This window comes from Cyrtonyx montezumae, unplaced genomic scaffold, assembly GCF_038088225.1.
Source record: "Cyrtonyx montezumae isolate F1298 unplaced genomic scaffold, pur_monq_1.0 scaffold_3, whole genome shotgun sequence".
In the NCBI taxonomy this organism is placed as follows: domain Eukaryota; kingdom Metazoa; phylum Chordata; class Aves; order Galliformes; family Odontophoridae; genus Cyrtonyx; species Cyrtonyx montezumae.
The window spans coordinates 147,415,890-147,438,026 of record NW_027072034.1 but is presented as its reverse complement, the minus strand read 5'-3'; the positions used below and the strand labels follow the sequence as shown (position 1 = coordinate 147,438,026).

Here is a 22,137-nt window from a genome sequence, read left to right as displayed (position 1 = left end):
TCATTCCCTCCGATCCCCCTCGGGCAAACCAGAAGCCGCAGCCACCATCTGTGGTTGCAGGTGTGACTCAAAGAGCCTATGGGCTCTGAACCACGTCAGCTTGCAGCCGGGCGAGCGCTTTGAAATGCAGCCCCGTCCCCGACGGGACAGAGGGGCCGCGGGGCTGGGAGGGCCGCTCCGGGGAGCGCCGGCCCGGGGCAGGGCAAAGCCGGAGGGCGGACGGAGGCGTCACCGGGGCCGGCTGTCCGCGTTTCCCCATAAATAAACTCTCCCGGCCCTATAAATGCTGCGGGCGGAGGCGGCGGCGGGCTCTCGCCGCTTCAGGACGCGGACAGCGCCGCGCCGCGGGGCCGGGCCGTGCGCCGAGCCGTGCCACCAGGGGGTGCGGCAGCGGGAGCGGGCACCGCTCGCCGTCCGCCACCTCAGGCGGGGCCATGGCAGCGGGCGCGCGGGCGGAGGAGCCGCTGGCGGAGCTCAGCCACTACGTGGTGGCGCGGCCCATCTACAGCGAGGCGGGCTTCAAGGAGGAGAACGAGCGGCTGCCGCCGCCGCCTCCCACGCTCCTCGAGCGGGCGCGGGCGCTCTGCAGGTGGGTGGGTTAGGGCTCCTCCGTGGGGCCGTGGGAGCCCCGGGGGGCGCGGCGGGACCGGCACGGAGCGGTGCGGCGCTGCCGATATCCGCCTGCCCGGCACGGCTTCGCTTCGCTGCGCTTCCCGAAGGAGCTGGCGGTCGGGGCGCTGATGGTGCCTCGTCCTGGAGGAAACCACCTCTGGCTCTTAAAGCATGTGTAACCCTCCTTTTATTTATTTATTTATTTATTTTCTGTCACTTTCTCTCAAGGCTTTCTTGGTTGCTTTCTCTCAGAAAAGCTTTCTTGGTTGTGTTCTGTCACGGCTTCCGTAGCTACTTTCTGTTGGAACTTTCTTGGTTGTTTTATGTATTGGTTGCTTTCTGTCAGAACTCGAGGGCCACCAAAATGGTCCAAGGGAAGGATCACCTCTCCTGTGAGGTCAGGCTGAGAGCTGGGGCTGCTCAGCCTGCAGAAGAGAAGGTTCTGGGCAGACCTGAGAGCGGCCTGTCAGTATCTATGGGGGGGATGTAAGAAAGAAGGGGACAGACTCTTTAGCAGGGTTTGTTGCGATATGACAAGGGGAAGTGGTTTCAAACTCAAAGAGGAGAGATTTAGACCATACATAAAAGGTTTTTTCACAAGAAGGATGGTAAGGCACTGGAGCAGGTTGCCCAGAGGGGTGGTGTATGTCTTTGGAGACATTCAGAGGCAGGCTCTGGGTTCTGACAGGGCTCTGAGCTCCTGCTCTAGTCGTAGGTATCCCTATTCATTGCAGATGAGTTGGAACAGATGGCCTTTAAGGATCCCTTCCAACTCAAAGGATCCTAAGATTCTATGAACTCTCTTGGATGCTTTCTGTCAGGGTATCTGGTTCCTTTCTGTCCTTCTTCCTTAGTTCCTTTCAGACTTCAGCTCCATGTGGCCCATGCATAACTTGTTTTCCTACAGCTGTTCAAGAAAAAAGGCCTTCCAGATCACCAAGTCCTTCCTGCCCATCCTGGAGTGGCTTCCCAACTACCGGGTGAAGGAGTGGTTGGTCAGTGACATCATCTCGGGGGTCAGCACTGGCCTTGTCGCCACCTTGCAAGGTACACCCGTGTGCACGGCTCTCTGATGTTATGCAGATGGAATTACAAATCTGAGACTTGTTATTTAATACTAGATATTAGGTATTATCAATAAATAATTAATGCTTTCAATTTATCCTCTATTTCTCTGCCTGGCTAGAAGATTTGAATTTCCCTTGATGTGCTATCAAGATGTAGTTAACTTCTTTTACCCCATCTTTTTGCTCAAAGAACATTTTTTTAAATATTTAATCAGTTAGGTCATGAGTTTCTAGGTCTTCTGCAGCTGCTTATAAAAATCTAATTATTCCCCCTAGTGCAATCTTGATATGTACTTTCCTTCAAAATGTAACTCACAGGATTGTTTGGGTGTCTGCAAGAAAGCAGTCTTCAATGAGGTGTGAAGTGCTGTATTCACATTTAAAAAAAATTATAATCTTGATGGATATTTACAGTACATGGTTTACAAGGGAAGCATTCAGCAGATGGACAAGTGGAAAAGTGCTAGAAGTAAGCAGTAATTAGTGAAACTATGCTAGTAAAGTAGCTTCTTTGCCAGTCAGCTGCAAATATTCCCTTTTGCCTCTTTCCTTGGAGCATGATAGAAAGGTAGATAAGAAGTGGTACAAACTCTGTGATTTAAAAATATAAATGTAACAATTCTGGAATACCAAATCATGAGATGCTGGGAAAACTGACTGAAATGGTTGCCAAAAAAGAGGCTTCTGGTATCCTAAAGTGCCAAAAATCCCTAACGCTGAAGTTCTAAATGTCAGTTGTACACCTCCCACCAGCTTAGCAGCACAACCAGATCTTCAACCTTTTTGAGTAGTTTTGTGTTATCAGTGCAGAGTATTACAGTCTGCAACAGGAGCTCACAAGGACCTGATACTGATAACAGCTTTTCCATTCCCTTCTCTCTCTTCCTGTGTTGAATTTGACATGTTGCTTGAGTATACAAAGTGAGAAGGTCAGAAGGATCAAAACTCTTAAATTTAGGCCATTTACTTTTGGTTATTAAGTTCATGAACTGATACCTGACCAAAATGGCCTGATTTTCAGATGGGTGAATGTCCTGAGGCATTGCTGGTATAGTACAATAATTCAGGGTGTATGCTTGAAAATTCTGTCTGTAAACTGAACATTTGTTTCCTGCTTTTCTCTCAAAGGCAGACTGTTTGAACTTCAATTTTTTGCCAATGTTTTATGCCACCTATGCAGCTAGAGGAACATCTTTCAGTAGTAACTCATCCAACTATTAGTGTGGGATATGCAGTCATTTACAGTCACTGATACTTATATGCATGCCTGCAACTAACTGATATCCAGATGAAGAAAGAAGCTTTCTAATTTGTCTCTGGATAAATGGAGTAAATTTTCCTAAAAGTCTATTCTACACAAGATGGTAGGTTGCTGAGTGATTTTAAATGTGAAATTTTGTTCATGTATCATTTCAGGTTTGGCATATGCTTTACTGGTGGCAGTTCCTGTTGGATATGGCCTCTATTCCGCCTTCTTCCCCATCCTGACATACTTTTTCCTGGGAACATCAAGACACATATCAGTTGGTAACCACAAATGTTCAAGTTACAGTAAATTAACTATTACAAGATGTTAATTCTTACCATGAACATTAGTGTTTCATATAAGACAGCTACTTTCTAAACCATGTTGGTCATGCTGAATATTAATATGGATGGGTTCGGGGTCTTAAGGCTTATTTCTTCTCTGTACAGATAGCTAACTTCAGTTGTACCAACTCATGCCTTTTGCTTGCATTTGTGCTGAAGTTTAAATCCTGTCTTTGGCTATGCTCTATGCAAAAAATTACAGGAAAAACTCTGCCTCTTTGGGCAGTAAGAAGAGACGTTTAGTCTATCAGCTGAAGCTCAAGATGGCTAAAACAGATCTCTTAGTCTTCTCCACAAGCCTTCCTTGCTACATCCTTTTTGATCACTGTGGACAAATATCACCTTCTTGCCTGTTGCGGAGACCCAGAACCTGTGTTTCTACTCCAGCTTCGCTCTAGGTCCTCACATCAAGGCTATGGGTAAACCTCATTGATTCCTTCTGAATACTTTCTCTAAAATATTTTTTCTCTGCCGGTTCTCGTATTTAAAATTCATGTTACACCTTGATCACTGAATTGTCTTTCTCCCCTCTAACAAATTGAGCCTTACCTCATTCACATCCACCAATATGAGATCTCTTTTTTCTCACAAAGCTTTGACATGAAATTATGCTTTTTCATCAACTTTCTTCTTTGTGGAATCAAATCCATCTGTATGTTGTCTCCACTTTCTGTCTTCTACCCACCAGATCACATCTGCTCTCCAGCTCTTAGCTCTTACCTCTACTTATGTTGACATCCCTACTTTCTACATTTTCCATTCCTTTTTATATTTTCTCCAGTATGCTTATTTGCCAACTGTACTTTTATTTATCTCTGTAATTAACTGAACCTTCTTTAAGATATTTTACATTTTCCTTTTCTGTATAATTTTAGCTAAAACTGCAACAAATCTGATTGCTTTTAGATTGTGTTTTGCTGACATTATGATCATCTACTATCTCTGTATCTTGCCCCAAGTATAGTTTCAGTCATCTTTAGCCGATGTAATACCAAACTACTGCCAAAAAGGGCACTCCTTTCTCTCAGTGTGTGTTCCTGCCACCACTGTTGTGCTGAATTCCTGACCGTGCAGCTGTGTAGCAATCTGCACCAGTGCATTCATTCAGCTGAAACTAACCATGTCTGAAAAAAGAGTAAATCAAAACATAGTTTTCAGCTGGATCAGTGTTTGCTTGTGAGTGGTGCTAGGCCACAGAACTGCTGGTGCAGATACAAGGGAAATGGTCAGAATATCCCATCCCTTTTGGGCTTGTTACACCCCTAAACTGGCTTAAGCAATGCATGAAAATGCACACCTATGTAGAACAGGTTTTTTTCAGGATGGAATTGTATCTCTGTGTCATGTTTGCAGTGCTGTGGCCTCTGGCCCTTTCCTCCTCCTCCTCCAAAGTAATGTAACCCAGATAAAATATTAAATTACATTTCTGATTTCACATTTTCCTACTATCAGACTATGCTTCTATCTGTGCTTCCTTTTGACGTGTATTAAACCTCAGTATGTTCTGTTTGTCATTACAGGACCGTTCCCTGTCGTCAGTTTGATGGTGGGATCAGTTGTAGTGAGCATGGCCCCTGATGATAATTTTCTCATAGTTGGCAGTAATACTACAGGGACTAATAGTACTGAGACACTGATAGACACTGACTCCAGAGATGCCCAGAGAGTGCTGATTGCTAGCACCCTCACATTTCTGGTTGGAATTTTACAGGTAAAATAGTTGGCTTGAAGACTCAAGATTGATACTTCTTCAGTTTTAATGGGAAAACATACACCATTGAAATTCATGCTAGGGCAGCGAGTGTTTTTCCTGTAGTAAAACACAAAAATGAAGGAAAGTAATCTGAAACTCTGAAGAGCATTTTGGGGATTATTCTTACCCTGAGCAGAATTTGTGGGAGCATGATTGGGAGCACAGACAACAGAAGAATAGCATTATGATTGCAGACTAACAGACCTGCATGAAACTAAATGCTGATGGTACAAATCCTGGAGCATCCTTTCACACAGCTCTTCAGGTCTCCTTTATCTCCATGGATGGCATGATGTTAAGCTACATTAATCTGCAATGGGGGAAGATGCTGTTAAGACTATGCCAACAAAAAGAGAAGAGCAAAACTCAAGAAACTGACAAATAATAGTGTCAATAATAACAATTATTTGTCAATAACTGACAAATAATAGTGTCATAGCCAATATGTTTTATTGCTTAGCAAGCTGTCACTCTTCATGATTTTTCCAGGTGGTATTTGGAGTCCTTCAGATTGGTTTCATTGTGAGGTACCTCGCAGATCCACTAGTTGGGGGATTCACAACTGCAGCTGCTTTTCAAGTGCTCGTGTCACAATTGAAAATAGTCCTAAATGTTTCTACTAAAAACTATAATGGTGTCCTTTCCATAATATATGTAAGTATACTCTTCTAATTTGTTTTGGGTTTGTGCCAGAATCTTTGTGTAATTATTTATCTTCTGCTTCTATTTCCTACAGGAGTGATTCTTGTATATATCTAACTATGGGGCATCCATTTAGTTGTCATTCACTCAGGAAGATCTGCAGGTGTTCATTTATAGCCCTGTGGCCCTCAATAGCTGTTTTTTTGGTTTCCCAGACCATAAAAGGCTAATTGTCACGTTGTAGTCAGGCCGAGCATTCTTTTTCACATAAAATTTAAAGATAATTATGAAGCAAAACAGTTTTTCTTCTCTGGCTTATCACTTCCAGAGACTGTTTCCCTCCCAGGCCTTGCTTCCTGTCCTATTGGGAAGCACCCAAAGCTGACTAGTCCCAAACCTCTTAAACCATCCTGGTCAAAGGCATCTTTATCTATTTCATGTTGTAGCCAAATCTGTGAATATCTACAGAAGGATGTAGATTCACACCCCATGCCATGTACCTGCTGGTTAGCTAAGGTGAGGCTAAATGTTGCTTGTCACAACTCCCATTTGTTAATCTTAGAGGAGATGATCAAATGGAGAAATGTTTTGGCCAGATTACAGGAATACTGAACTCCTAGAGGTTCTCACATTACGGAGTCGTTTCCTTCCCCAGGGAAATTTTTGAGAGTTCTTACACTGACCTCACCATTAAACTGTTTTGGTGCACAGTATTTTAGGTCTTCCATAGCTCTTTGCATTAGAATAACAGATTTCCAAAATAGACTGCTCTAGAGCAAAGAAGTTAAGAACTTCTTTGTAGAAGAAGTTATGATTTTATATTCTAGTTCAGACAACCAGGCAAGAAAAAAATACGTTGGACGTCTCTATTAGTAAAAACAGTTTGAATGTAATTACAAATAGCAAGGAAAACATTTAGAAAAAAAGATTTTGGTGGAGTATTTGTGAAAATAAATAAATAAATAAAGGATATTATTTTATGGCCCTTTTAACCATTGAAAACTTTCTCTCAAGCAATGGAACTACATGCATGATGATGGACTAATTGATCCAGTAGGTTTTTCCCTCTTATTTTTTTTATGGTTGTTGAAGGGTAGAACAGCTAGTAAGAAGTATTTTTGAAAAATAATTACCTGGTTCTTCCAGTTCCTGCAAGCCTGAGTGAAATGCTGACTTTTTATGCTGAAGCTCTGGGCTTTTGTGTTCTAGTAGGTAAGACAGGTGGAGGTGTTTGCAGATGTGTGCAGAGCAAATAAATTGTGATTTCTGGTCTGCTTAATCAGAGACTTGTTACATCAGCTTCAGCAAGTCTCAGAAGTGGTGTGTAACAAATTGCAACACCGAACATCTGACACTGGCAGAATTCACAGCCTCCAGCTAGGAGCCCCTTGTTTCCCTGTAAAGTATGGCAGCAGCAGACATGGTAAGAAAGAAGGGGATTTATGGTAAGCAGCACAACAGGCAAGAAGTGGTTTCAGATACTCTAAAAAAAAGACATCTGATTCAGTGCTTCAGGAATGGTTCTTTACCTTAGAAAACATAGCTCGTTATGCACTTCAGTGTTTTGTTTCAAACCAAGGAGTTTTCAGTGTGATAGAAGTGGTACTGCTGCTGCAATCCTCCCTTTGCCAGGAGGCAAGAAGTCTGTTCTGAACATCTTTTCCACCAGTGTTCTTCTCTGTGCACAGAATAGTCAAATTTTCTTGGATGTGAGTGGCAAGTGAAAATTACTACCTAGGAGATACATAGGAGAACCACTAGTTGGTGGCTTTTTTTTTTCTGATCAGCCCTTCCTGTTTTCTCTGTACACTTAGAAGTAATACTTTTTTTGTTTGTGTAAACTCTATACAGCCATAAATGTCAGCTAAACAGACTGTAGTTTGCTATAAACAATAGGACCAAGCAAGGACATCGGAAGGGTAGATGAAGGAGCTGCCTGTTCTGCAGCTGTGAGTGCTCCAGCCTGGAGCTGACTGCTGGTGGGAGCAGGGTTAACACACCACAAGGTGAGGCTTTGCAACCATTTTTCTCAAGTGCAAGACTTGCCACAGCCTGGCAGGGTCCATGCTGTCGTACTCATTGCCTGGATGTTAGCAAGGAATTCTATGTACTAGGCATTTGGAGAATCAGTTTTGCTCACGTTTGAATAGAAATATGAGGATCTCTTGCTTTTTGGAAAAGGAGGAAGTTGCAGATCTTCCTGTCTTTTCTCTAAGGTAGAAGTAAAACACAAGTAGGGTTTAACTTCTGCTATTAAGTCTTACTTTTCTAAAAATCAGGAAGCAGAAGCCCAGTGCGAACAATTACTCCAGTTACATCTTTTCTGTTAAATGCACCAAGACATCCAGTCACCAATTCTGTAGCAGTTTGATAGTTAATCAGACAAAATCATCCTCAAGTTCCTCCAGGCCTGAGCAAAGAAGCAGGCAATTCTTGGCTTCCTCCAAAACCCCATCTACCTGAACTGCCTTGTGAGTGTGTTTTCACATATTTCAAGTGCACGTGTTGTAATTTTTATTTTTCAGACTCTTATTGAAACGTTTGAAAACATTGGTTCCACCAACGTTGCAGATCTTATTGCTGGACTCCTCACCATTTTTGTCTGCATGGTAGTTAAAGAAATAAATGACCGATTCAAACACAAGATTCCTATACCGATACCAATAGAAGTTATTGTGGTAAGCAAAGGAGCACAAAAAAAAGCTGATTGTAGCTGAAGTAGGTGGGACTGGCTACAGGAGAACAAGAGGTTTTTTTAATTATTAAAACTTGTTTCGTTTGATTACAGACAATAGTAGCCACTGGCATTTCATATGCTGCCGACTTGGAAAAAAAGTATAATGCAGGCATTGTTAAGAGCATTCCAAGAGGGTGAGTGCCTTTGTTTTCTGGGACATAGGTATTATTTTAATTGGCCCAAAATGGCAGTGACAACATAAAAGATATGAAAGATTGTGTCCAGTTCTGGGCTCCTCAGTACAAAAAAGACAGGGATCTCCTGGAAAGAGTCCAACAGAAGGCCACAAAGATGATAAAGGGCATGGAACACCTCTCTTATGAGGAAAGGATGAGAGACCTGGGTCTGTTCAGCCTTGAGAAAACAAGACTCAGAGGGGATCTGATCCACGTCTATAAATATCTAAGGAGCAGGAGGCAAAGGGACGAGGCTGGACGCTTCTCTGCAGTATGTGGGAATAGGATGAGGGGAAACAGCCACAAACTGAAGCATAGGAAGTTCTGCACAAATGTGCGTGGGAACTCCTTCCCAGTGCAGTGACGGAGCAGTGGCACAGCTGCACAGAGAGGTGGTGGGGTCTCCTTCTCTGGAGACGTTCCAAACCCACCTGGACGCCTACCTGTGCAACCTGGGCTAGGGAGCTGCTTGGGCAGGGGGTTGGACTGATGATCTCTGGAGGTCCCTTCCAACCCCTACAATTCTGTGATTCTGTGAGATACTGAAATCTGAAATCTGAATTTGGAACCCTGAGTTTTATTTCTGGCTCTACCATTTACATCACCTAATTATGATGCTTCCTCTGTAAAATGGGCTTTGAAATGTTTATCTGATTCATGATGTTCATCTGAGAATTAGTTGTTTTGTGTTCCTGAAGCTAATATCAGTCTATAGAAAATATTAAAAAATATTTTAAATGATTTAAAATAGTAAAATTATATTTCTCTGTATATTTAATTGCTTTAAACCTGAGTTACTCCACTATGGTTCATATTCATGCTGTTATCCCAATCAATATTGCCACTTGCATAGCCATAGAGGCAAGGATACTGAGGATTACACTGGTAGAGACTTTAACTTGAAAGATTCAGAGCATTTCACAGTAGTAACCTTCACATTCCATTTGGTATTCAGGCCTTGATTAATTAAAATTTGTGGAAACGCAGTAGGAGATAAAATGTTTTTGAGGTCTTCCATTGAAGTATGTTAACAACAATATGAAGTGTCATTAACATATTTATGTAATTCATCTTATTATCAGTATATCCTTTATTCCATTCTTCAAAAAATGTACTTTTTCACTTTGCTATCATGTTCTCATGCTGAGAACAATGGGAGCTTTGTTGCTGAGAAACAGAATCAGGATTTTGGCTACGATGAACTAGATAAGCATGTTCTGTATGTCAATGGGCTGTTTCCACCTTTTTATTAACTTGAAACATTACACTTCATATTAGAAGCAACCTGCATGCCTCTACCTCAAACTCTGCTAAGAACATAATTTGATCAAGGTTAATAATACTACTGTATTTTCTAAATGCTAGATTTTTGCCTCCTGCACCTCCAGATGTCAGCATGTTTTCTCAGATGATAGCAGCCTCCTTTTCTATTGCTATTGTTGCTTATGCTATTGCGGTTTCTGTGGGGAAAGTATATGCAACCAAGTACGACTATGCTATTAATGGAAACCAGGTACGTATCACCAAACTGGTTTGTGAACATAGGCAGTGCAAGCTCTGTTTCACAGTAACTTAAGTGTCAAAGAACTGAGTGTTTTTTTCCAGGAAAAATTATATTCTGATGGAAGAAATTCTTCCAGTCACTGAAAAAAAAAATGTTATGAATTTTTCAGATACAAAAGGCTAAGTGTAGCTTTGAATGATGGACAAATAGCTTACCTGAACTGGAGAAGTTAAAATAGCATCATAAAAGCAGGTAGCAAAATCATATTGAAGGACAGTCCATTACTGTTATGTGCCAGTGTTTATTTTTGCTTAATGGATTCAAAGATTATTAAGATCTACGAACAGTGGGAACTGTATTTCCAGCATTTATGTGGAGAACACAGCTGTTACACAGGAGTAGGTATGCATCATCTCAGTCTGTTCTCAAAGAACATGACTTTATAATCCTGCTCTGGCAGTTAGAGCTTAGTGAGAAGCTTACGGAAAGCTTTGTTTTGGAGAAAAATAAAAGAGGGAGAAAGTCAAAATCAAAAATTATATTTTTAAACATTTGTTGTGAGTGGAAGGCTCCTGTGATTCTGTTAGCTTGGTGAAAACAGCGTTTCTGTCAATTATATGGGATTGCAGGCAGCTCCCAAGTGCCTCATTTCCCAGCAGAGGAATGGCCCGGATCCCAGGACATAAAGCTCCCAGGGTCCTTGTCACTTGAGCAGAACAACCAGCATCAGTAGGTGCCAGCATCTGTGACCCTGGGGCAAACTTATGAGAACGCTGCCTGGGACTCAGCATGAGTTCTTTGGGATGTCCAGAGGGAAAAACTTCTGGCACAACTTGAAATTTTCAGTGAAACTGTGTTGTATTTTTTTTTCTTCAAAGCTCCTGATTAGTTCCACCAATAACACAATGCTTTGTGTTAATTAAAGGCTCGTCTAAACTCAGACTGTTGCACTGATTAAAATCACTTGTTTAGAAGATGATACTTCAGAGTAAAATTTATACTGGTCCTGTTTGTTGGTGCAATTATGCTATAGTAATTGTTAGCAATGTTAATTTTGATAGCATTGTTGGAAATAAGCTGTAAAAGCCTTTATTCTAAGACAGGTATGCCCACATGAAGAAGAGTATACTGATGTCGTTGCGTTGGCTTCTAAACACATACGGTTACATTGGCACAAGAGAGATTTGTGTCAGTATTTAATAGCACACACTAATCTATACTCTTCTCAGTATTTCAGTACTACCCACTTTATAAACTATTGCAGAAACTGTTGTCATTCTCCGTTGGAAAGTCATCTTCAGGAATCTTTATTTACAGTATCATCTAATTACGTTTCAGGAGTTTATTGCCTTTGGGATCAGCAACATTTTTTCTGGTGCCTTTTCTTGTTTTGTCGCAACTACTGCTCTTTCACGGACTGCAGTCCAAGAAAGTACTGGTGGAAAGACTCAGGTAATGAATTCTTCTTACTAGTACCATGACCATGTGAGTTTAATTAATATTATATGGGGATGAAAATAATCCTAACATGGTTGTGTTGCTGGCACATAAAATGCCACAGGTATCTCAGCTAGCAGATCGTGCTTTGGTCCTGCATCATTTCTGTAGCTCTGCCGGAAGAGGGCAATCAAGTTTTACATAGGAAGGTTTACATTATCCTTCAAGCCTAATTCCCCAGAATTTAATTACCAATTAAGGAACTGAGTTTATCCCATTTGGAATTCAGCATGAGAGGAATTCCTCCCCCAGATGCCTGTGAAATACTTAAGCCCCCATATGTTTGTGTGATCAGCCCTGCTTTATCTGCCCACGTGCCATCTTTCTTATATTCTGCATGCGCCTCCTCTGTTTGACAGTACCTTCACACTTATTTAGCAGTGCAGAATTGCAGGACATCCAGCAGCCCCACTTCCAGCTGACACACAGACTCAGCTCCTTTAATCTCTCCGTGCAACTCAACCCCCTCAAGAGCTGCTACCTTGTGTGCAGCTGTTTGCACTACCTGCTTAATTGAATTCCCTCTGTGTTAGCTGAAGTGTGTAATGATTGCTCATGTATGCCTAAACACAGTAGCATTTTGGCAGGTCTCCTTGTTCCTAAAGAAATGTAATGTGCAACTACTAGTGTACCCTGGGAACAAGTACTTTGTAATCCTAGAAACATAAAATATGATCTTAATGTGCTCATCTCCTATAAACACTCTGTCCTCCGCAGGTTGCTGGTATAATCTCAGCTGGAATTGTTTTGATTGCCATTGTTGCCCTGGGGAAACTGCTGGAGCCCTTACAAAAGGTACTGTATTTGTTGTGTGCAGCACAGCCAGCAGTGTGATCAGATTCGAGCGCTTGGCTTCGAGGGACAGGATTAACAGCCCTGTTTGACACTGCAGTGGTTCATAGCAGAGGAGGCTGAGCTTTACAGTGTATAATGATGAACACTTTGTAAACAGAAAACTGACAGAAGGTTAAAATATGTTAATAAGCATCTTTGCCTAAGAATAATACATTTTCACCATTTTTCTTCACAGTCTGTGTTGGCAGCTGTAGTCATAGCTAACTTGAAAGGGATGTTCATGCAAGTGTTTGATGTTCCCCGTCTGTGGAGACAGAATAAAGTTGATGCTGTAAGTCAGATAATTTTTTCTTTTCCCCCTTATGATCTTGTGTGCTTTTCTTCTGCCTTTTAGTGCCACCAAAGTTTCTCCTACCTAGTACATCAACAGAATTTTGTAGGGTTAGCATAAGAAAACTTGAGGTTTGCTAATGAAACGAGTTTTGTATGCATCCTCACAACGTATGTACCATGAGATCAGGTGACAACTCTCCATTTAAGAATTTTACATATTTTTATCTTCTTTACTTCCCCACAGTAAGCAAGCCTGTGCAGTGACATAGAAATTACCATAGTTTACAGCAATCTTGTGTTGAGGTGACTTCAAAATCAGAATAAAGATGGTTTGTGGCCACATTTTCCATTCTGCTTTTATCCTCTGCACAGTTTAAATGGGCCAGAAAATATGACATTTTATTCATTCATGCATACATGTTTAATTTGTTAACAAATTAGTATCCCACTTGCCTGCATAATCTCAAATAGTCTTTACAAAATATGTTTTCTTGCTGTAGCAAGAAAATCCAACCTAGAGTCCAAGCTAGAAAGTGGATTCATTTGGTGTACTAAGGGATACAAGAACAGAGTCTTCTTACAAATTTTACCCCAAGGTACATGCTCACATGTTCTGCCGGGATTTCTGTGGAACAGCCCCTCAGTGTGGCTCCTAGGGCAGGAGAATTTTGCATGAATAGTATTTTGTGCATTCAGTCCCTACTGCAATCAGATTTTACAGTAGGTGTCTTTGGGTAGTACCTCTTTTTGGTAAATCTGAATTTATTTGGGCAATTATTTAATAAGTAAGTAAAAGATCCCACTGACCTGAGTGAGGAGTGCGGGCACTCAGCTTTGGATGGGATTAGGTTCACTGCATGTTCTGCCTGGGCAGTGATGCAGGGGGGGGCACTGAGGAGTGCACTTCAACTGTTCTGCCTGAATATTCATTGGAGACTTTAGAGAGTGCCATCAACCTGCTAGCATGAATTACCTCTCTTTGGAACAGTTCTGATTCCTGCACTTCACTGAGGAGCCCCTTTCCCTCTCAGTATATCTGATTCGTGTTTTTAAAGTGAGGCTAATTAAAACAGCTGCCATCAGAAAGAAGAAAATGTAATGGTTAATGGCATCCCCTTTAATTTCACTGACTTAAATAGACACTTGTAAAATGTCTGTATGTTAAAAGTAATTTCCTAAAAGCTGTGTCTAATAAGATAGTGATGAAAATAAATATCTTGGAGGAAGACTTGTAAGCAAGTCAGCTAATTGCCAGTGTGCTCTGATGATTTCCAAAGTTAAATTCCTCTGCTACTCTTATTGTCTGATACAGTGAATCTTTAGAGTGACCAGGAATACTACGTTATAATTAAGACACTTTATTATTTCCTCTCCAGATGATCTGGGTTTTCACATGTATAGCATCCATCATTCTGGGACTTGATTTGGGATTACTTGCTGGCCTTTTGTTTGGATTGCTGACAGTTGTGCTGAGAGTTCAGTTGTAAGTAACACAGGATCAGAAATAATTGTTAGTGTTATACCATGAAAAAGAAAGACTGTGCTGAGAAGGAAGGTGATTTGTGGCAGAAAGTCATCTTGGGTTTACAAAGATTTTTAAGTGGAAATCTATTCTTCAGAACAATATTTGTGTGCTGTCACTTAAAAATTACACTGTTTGTTGCTGCTCTAAGAACACGTGGTAGTGGAACGATGAGAAATGTTGGATTTGCAGAATCTCATTTGGCCATCTTGTTACATTTTCTTGATCTTTGTTTTTTTTCTGAAAATACCACATACTTGCTTTCCTTCAGCCTGGAGTTCAGAGAGTGTGATTGACAGCAATACCAGAGCATAGTTGTACTGTCAGCAAATGCATAAAAACAGAGCCTTGTAAAAGTGGCTACAGAGTACTAGATTATAAAATCTAATAACTTAGAATTTGCTACAATTAAAAAAAGTGTAGGTGGAGGCTGCAATATGATTGGGTTTTGACCCAAATCCAAAGAAAAGCCATGGACAACAAGCTTCAAGAAACCTGAAGATAATATAAATATATTGTTTTCATTGTTTCAAAGTGTAAATAGTAATCAATTCTTTCAGTCTTTTTTTTTTTTTCCTCCATTTACAGAATCACAGAATCACCAAACAAAATAAGGTGCTTTTAATACACCTTCCTAGTTAGGGAAGCAATTGAAACAAATTATTAATCTGGTTCTACTTTAAAATGTCTGAGACCAAAGTACCTTGTCTTTAGCAATAACATTTCATTTTGTCAGAAAAATACAGTGATTCAGCTTCAAAGGAAGCTATTATTTTGGTAGAAGAAGGCATAATATAAGTGTCTGTGACAATTTGTGAAGCAATCGCTTCAGTTTGTTGAATGCCCAAGTATGATGTTTACTTTCACCATCTTGTTTCTATTAGTCCTTCATGGGGTGGCTTTGGAAACATTCCTGGCACAGATATCTACAAGAAGGTCAAGGACTACAAAAATGTAAGTGATTGCTTCCTTTCAATCTACAAGTGTAGTGCAAAGCTATGCCTTGCCAGTTGTTGACAATTTTAATTTGGAAGTGCTTGAAGATAATAATTATCAGTGTTACATTCTTCATCTTGATCAAGATGGTTGGTCCATATTGCATGCAGGAATATAAGCATCAAAAAATGGAACCAGCAAAGATGTCCTTTTGTGTGTGTGTGTGAATTAGCTATGTGTGTTCAGTTGGACTGCTTCTTAGTAGCCAAATTGTAGTTTTTGCTTCTTGACGTTGCACTCTTTGGTAATAGGCTGTAGAACCAGAAGGTGTGAAGATCCTCAAGTTTTCTAGTCCAATTTTTTATGCCAACATCGATGGACTGAAAAGCAGCCTCAAATCCACAGTAAGTGATATGTGATGGTTTTTGATGCTACCTAACCAGCTTTGGAATTTTCTTAGAATTATATATAGGTGAAATTAAATCATTTTGATGTTTTGATCCTTCTTCTGTAGGTGGGATTTGATGCAGTCAAGGTATACAATAAGAGACTCAAAGCACTGAGAAAGATACAAAAGCTGATCAAGAAAGGGAAATTAAAAGCTACTAAGGTAAAATTATTTGCCTCCTCCTAGTCTTTTGCAGGGCTTCTAAAGCTTATTACTCTAACCTTAATTATGAGCTCCTCTGTACTCATCTTTTAAATAGAGATGAAAAGTAAGGCTGATCACTATAGTAGGAAGTCTGGGACCTGCAGGTCATCTAGCAGAGCACTACACATACTGCCAAAGACCACAAGATGCATGCAGCTGTGATAGTCATGGTGTTAACAGCAGTGGTAGTGATAGATTCCCTGATCTTACCCCTCACCACCCCACATGGTCCCTGTGCAGAAAAAGTACTGGCTTTTTCATATGTACATGGTGTTATTATCTAGTTTCCTATGCACAGATAAGCTGTACCAGTTGACTAGTAGACATGATCTTCCAGCTCTTCCTCTGAATGCAGAATACACACTGCAGTAGATAAATGCCTGCAGGAGTGGACAGATACAGGTAACCTTTTAAATCTCCAGAGGTAAAAGTTCAGAATGAGTATTCTGCTGACAGCACTCTCAGTTCACGATGCAGTATTTCTGTATACATTCCACTTCATGATGGAAGTTAAGTGCTCAGTTATGTGACATTCCAACTTTTGACCAAGTCATTTTGCCATGTTAGCACATGCAGAAATTCTAATTCAAGCGTGGATTCAAAGTCAGTAATTCAGTCTCTAAATATTTCACAGAAGTTAGAACTTCCAAGGAAGGGAGAAGATCTGATATTGTTAAATTATTATTACTTTTGATAGTGGCCCTTATATAGAAAGATACTTTGTTAACACAGTAAAAATGAGGAAATGAAATATACTGCATAGAGGAAAATGTAGTTCATTTGCCTAACTTGTTTTTAAATTCTTGGGTACAGTATTGGTCTCATTCATTCCTGAAGCAGAAGCTGTGATAACATGAAGTACTTCCTGTAAATGCAAACCTTTTTCTTTGATCAAATTATATATTTCACATATTATCTGCACATTAGAATGGCATTATCAGTGAGCCCGGCATTAGTAATGAAGCTTTTGAAACTGATGAGGAACCTGAAGACAACGAAGATCTTCAAGTTCCCACCAAAGAAGTGGAGATCCAAGTAGACTGGAATTCAGAACTGCCAGTTAAAGTAAACATCCCCAAGGTGCCCATCCACAGTCTCATTCTTGACTTTGGAGCAGTAACCTTCTTGGATATTGTAGCTGTGAGAGCAATAAAAACAGTAAGAACATTATTTCTTATGTCCTATGGAAATTATTAAGCTATGAGTATGTCAATCAAGAGTTGTTAGGTTACATTAATTTTGGAGTTTTTAAAAGGCTGCTGTTGAAAAATATCTTCAAAACTAGGAACAGGTAGTACATTGGTATGTGCATACTTCAGGTGAAAATAAAACCAAAAATCTGGAGGTTGCATAGTCAAGTACTTTAAAACTAGTACTGTAAAATGTGGTCCCCTTGTATGCATGCATTATGACATTTTAGTTATATATTTTCTTTCCACATGCCTCCTGTTTTAATCTGGGCACAGAATGATACTCAACACAAAGGTAGTAAATACTTTATCTTACCATCATTTTTTAGTCTTTAGCCACAAGGTTTATTTCTCCCACACTACTTAATCTATAACGAAGGAATCATGATTAATGATTAATTGTTTTAGGGTTTTCTGCAGTTAAAATAGGAGTGCTGCATCAACAATAGTTCATCTGCATGCATTAGACTGAGGTCATAAAGTGATAATGTTCCTAGTTTAGGGAGAGGAAAATGAGGTGAAGAGATAAGTCACAAGCCTGTAGGACCAGATTGTTTAGTTGTTTATTATACCTTCTATGTTCAGATTGCTGATTTCACTAACTTCAAGTTGTAAATGGGACTGTTTATCCTATCTGTAAAACAAATCTGAGATTACCAAGATTCTAGATTATCAGTGAACAGAAACTGATGCAATTAGCAATCACCTCCGAAAATGTTTTTTGTAGAGACTCACCTGCCATCAGCGAGCCTGGAGTAGCATCCAGTCATAGCATTTTAACCAACTGAAATACAGGAATGCTGCGTGACATGGTTCAGACTTAGTTTTGTTTCAGTTCCAGCTTCGAAGACAAAATGAGATTCTGTGTTCAGTGGACGCAACTCTTTCTCCATGCAGCCATTTCATCTAAGAACAGGTCCATCTGGTGCACTATGTGAGGGAAAATCTCTGCAAGAAAAAAATTGCATGTGCCAATGAGAGACTGTATCATATCACTGATGGGGAATGAAGGTTTCTCAGGCCTACAGGGTGTCACTTGAAGAGATATGATTTCTCACATTTTGAAAACAGAATCAGAACTTTAATAATAGACAGCAATGTATGCACGTGTAAAGTGAGTGGTTATACTAACATAGCCAAAGATTGGCCATGTCAGCAACCAGGTACTTAACTAATGGGTCTTAATGCATTGTAAAGTTTAGCAATTCCTTTTTCACAACAACAACAACAAAATCTTGATTGAAGACACTAAGAAACAAATGAAAAGCATGTGTTCACAGATATTTATATATTACATATATCAACATACATACACATCTGTGTATTTTGTCATTACAGATTTTATTTATTCATGTCTTTGTTGCAAACTTTTTGTAGATAATCAGAGAGTTTGAGAGAATTGATGTGAGAGTATACTTCGCTTCATATCAAGGTAAACCTATATCAAGGTAAACCTTCAAGTATTCCTACTATCACTCATGGAAAGAATAAAATAAGCATAGGTTCATAGGTACATTAGGTTGGAAAGGACCTACAAGATCATCTAGTCCAACCATCCTCCTATCACTATCCCTACCCACTGAACTACTAAATCAAATCCCTGAGCACCTCATCTAAACGCTTCTTGAACAGCACTAGGGATGGTGCCTCAACCACCTCCCTAGGCAGGCCATTCCAGTGCCTGACCACTCTTTCAGAGAAAAAATATTTCCTCAGGTCTAATCTAAATCTTCCCCGGCGCAACTTGTGGCCATTCCCTCTCGTCCTGTCATTATTTATCAGGGAGAAGAGGCCCACCCTCTCCTCACCACAACCCCCCTTCAGGAAGTGGTAGAGTGCAATAAGGTCTCCTCTGAGCCTCCTCTTCTCCAGACTAAACAATCCCAGCTCCCTCAGCCGCTCCTCATAAGACTTGTGCTCCAGGCCCCTCACCAGTTTTGTTGCCCTTCTCTGAACACGCTCCAGGGCCTCAATGTCCTTCTTGTAGTGAGGGGCCCAAAACTGAACACAGTACTCGAGGTGCGGCCGCACCAGAGCTGAGTACAGGGGGATGATCACCTCCCTGCTCCTGCTGGCTACACTACTTCTAATACAGGCCAGGATGCTGTTGGCCTTCTTGGCCACCTGGGCACACTGCCGGCTCATGTTAAGCCGAGCATCAACCAACACCCCCAGGTCCTTTTCCTCTCTACATTCTTCAAGCCATTCTGCCCCAAGCCTATAGCATTGCATGGGGTTATTGTGGCCAAAGTGCAGGACCCGGCACTTGATCTTACTGAACCTCATCCCATTGAGCTCAGCCCAGCTGTTCAGCCTATCCAGATCTCTCTGAAGGGCCTCCCTACCCTCAGGCAGTTTGACACATCCTCCCAACTTGGTGTCATCTGCAAACTTACTGAGGGTACACTCAATCCCCTTGTCTAGGTCATCAATAAAGATATTAAACAAGATGGGCCCCAATACCGACCCTTGGGGGACACCACTCGTAACAGCATGAGAAGGAATCTCCAGATGGGACTTTGGAAGCAGTTTTTTTTTCTAGTAAAAACTGTGAATTATCTCACTGATAAGCATAGTGGGCTGTGCTGGGATGCAAAGAATGGTGGGGTTTAAAGAAAACATAGGAAACTAAAATCTAAGTAACAAAATTAAAAACATTGCTGGTTGTTTATTTGGCTGAATATTTAATTTCTGATAACTGCAGCCATGTATTTGACATTTACTTATTTATTTACTTCAAACTGTATTAACTTGTTACATTGGTTTCTTTTTTGTTGTTTGTTTGTTTTTTAATTCAGACAACCTTATATCTCAATTGGAACGGACTGCCTTCTTTGATGACATTGTCAGAAAAGACATGTTCTTCCTGACTGTCCATGATGCTGTGCTCTACATACGGAATCAAATGGCGTACAGCGACAACCAGGATCCCATATTTGAGAAGGTAAGGATATCTAGTAGTACATTTCATTTCCTTCCATCATCTAGCATCCATCCTTGCAGTTTCTCTTACAGCATGCCACTTGTGAAAACTGGACATGGAGCTGTAGTACAGAAAAGCTGTAAGAATCTAATAAATAGGACAGCTTCTGTGGTATGTGAATATTTTGCTGTTCAGTGTGGGTCTCTCAGCCCCAGGACCTTCTTAGTGAAATGAACAAGAGAAACAGGATATACGGAGAACACTTCATGCTAAAACTTGTTTTCTAGTTTCTGACATCTGGCAGCGTAAGAACTTCCTCAGCTGGAGGTTGCATTTGGAACATTACTTTTAATTGTCACAGATGGAGTTTTCTTTGATGTGTGGGTTATTCTCCATTTGGAACCCATTAACATACTTCAACATGATACTGTCCCGTGGAGATGAATAATTTTAAATGTGTTATGCGACATACATTGCCTTGTGTTTGTCTGAAACCCACTGGATCTCTGTAGTGTTGACTGCAGTGAATAATCATTCTCCATTCTTTATCCTGGCACTATTAATAATTTTGTATTCCTCCTTCATGAAAGTTGGAGTTCCACTCTACTTTAGTGAGTGTATGTAGAAATTCTTCTACACTAGTGAATCATTCCTACTGCCCTTCTCTGTGCATGTTGTAGTTGTATTCTGTTTGTTTGGTTTTGGGTTTTTGTGTTTTTTTGAGATAACCAGAACGTTCTGTGGTGTTTAGAGACGTGGGCTCACATTAGGAAAACAGCCTGGTAATGATTTTGTTTATTTGCACCACAGTTCCTTCCCTAACAATCCCTATCACAGTGTTACGAATAAATGGTATCTAACATTAACATTATGGATAAATAACTGGGACAGGATCCTTATTTTGTTTAAATTTTTGCTTACTCTTCAGGATCATTCAGGACATTCTAACTATAGTATAGTAGAGATTAACATTTTGATAAAGCTATACAGCAGTTAGAGATAGGTTCTGCTTTTATTATTTTCACAAAGCTGTAACTAGTCATATAAGAGAGACATTACCAAAAGCTTTCCAACATACAAATTTCTCTCAGCTTTGTCAAGGAACAGACTTGTAAGACTGTTGTTGTAGAAGTTATATAGAGATACTTCAGAATAATAAATCAACTTAAGTAATACACGGAACATGTAACTCATCACGATTCCTTCTTTCTACCAAGATTTCACTCATGCAAGAGTCTAAAGAACCTATAGAATTCACAGAAACAATCCGACCTGCTGATGAGCTTGATGTTCAGGAAGAGGTAAGGACTTTAGATCTGAATGTATCCGTTATCTATAGAATACTGCTGGTTTTATTCCTTTATAGCACTGAGCGATGCTGTTAGGCATGTAGAACAGAGCCTTCAACAGTTTCCTTCTCCATAAATAAATCCCCACCCTGGCCACCTGAATGTCAGTGCTCAGGGTTGTTGGTCTTCAGGTTGTTGGTCTTTTTTTTCATTTTTAAGACGTAGCAGATTATAGTGTACAATAGTGTACAACACCTCCTGTCACTTCAGGACTGCTTCTAGGACTACATAGGACCTATAAGGGCTTCAGACATTTGAGGCCAAAATAACAGGCAGCCTCCTCAGTTCATTTCTCTTTGAACACAGTGGGCATCTTCTTGCATAAACTAAGCATTTTACAGGAAGCTGCAGTTGCATGGAACCAAATGCCTTCAGACCTGCAACTTCCTGAGCTGTCTGATGCAGACACAAGTCAAAGGGCAGTTGCTTTGGTACAGGCCTCTCACAGTTGCTGCCATTGAGGCCATATTGAACATAGTCCCTGTGGAGTTAACACACACACAAACTTTATTCTTTGAAGTGGTGCATACTCAGAGCTAACTGTTTCTCTCCACCCTCTCGATGCTTCACTAGGCTATGCGCAGACTTGCATCATGAAGATGGACTGCTGGTACTGTCTTACTCACTGCAATATTTATGCACCAGTACTATATAAGCATTCTCTGCAATGAAACCAATCTTGGCACTTGAAGAAAACAATGATTCTTTGTCTGAATGATACAGATCTCTAGAATTCTCCAAATTTTAGCTAATAATATTTCTGAAGTATTCTGGACCTTGATTCAGCAAGCACTTTCCAGTATGATACATTGGAAAAAAAAAATCAGAAGACTGTTATGAAATGTATTCAGTTCTGGGG

At 40.5% G+C, this 22,137-nt stretch overlaps 1 protein-coding gene across 1 annotated transcript; it reads left to right on the top strand.

Annotated features, from left to right (window-relative positions):
• Positions 1 to 434: 434 nt before the first annotated feature.
• On the top strand, positions 435 to 21,955 carry SLC26A4 (solute carrier family 26 member 4). The gene is made up of 20 exons (XM_065741570.1): positions 435 to 589; positions 1,520 to 1,659; positions 3,096 to 3,206; positions 4,790 to 4,980; positions 5,512 to 5,676; positions 8,190 to 8,342; positions 8,453 to 8,535; positions 9,943 to 10,090; positions 11,420 to 11,533; positions 12,296 to 12,373; positions 12,609 to 12,704; positions 14,083 to 14,189; positions 15,113 to 15,182; positions 15,476 to 15,568; positions 15,679 to 15,774; positions 16,744 to 16,974; positions 18,384 to 18,438; positions 19,805 to 19,950; positions 21,147 to 21,230; positions 21,852 to 21,955. Exons 1-20 carry the CDS (start codon positions 435 to 437, stop codon positions 21,873 to 21,875), a joined length of 2,340 nt encoding a protein of 779 aa, XP_065597642.1. The 3' UTR covers positions 21,876 to 21,955.
• Positions 21,956 to 22,137: the final 182 nt, after the last annotated feature.

Bases quoted from the DNA above. Each gene is read 5' to 3' on its own strand.
- SLC26A4 (XM_065741570.1), top strand. From the start codon at position 435: ATGGCAGCGGGCGCGCGGGCGGAGGAGCCGCTGGCGGAGCTCAGCCAC. The intron at 4,981-5,511 runs GTAAAATAGTTG...TGATTTTTCCAG, and splicing joins TTCTGGTTGGAATTTTACAG to GTGGTATTTGGAGTCCTTCA. The intron at 11,534-12,295 runs GTAATGAATTCT...TGTCCTCCGCAG, and splicing joins GTACTGGTGGAAAGACTCAG to GTTGCTGGTATAATCTCAGC.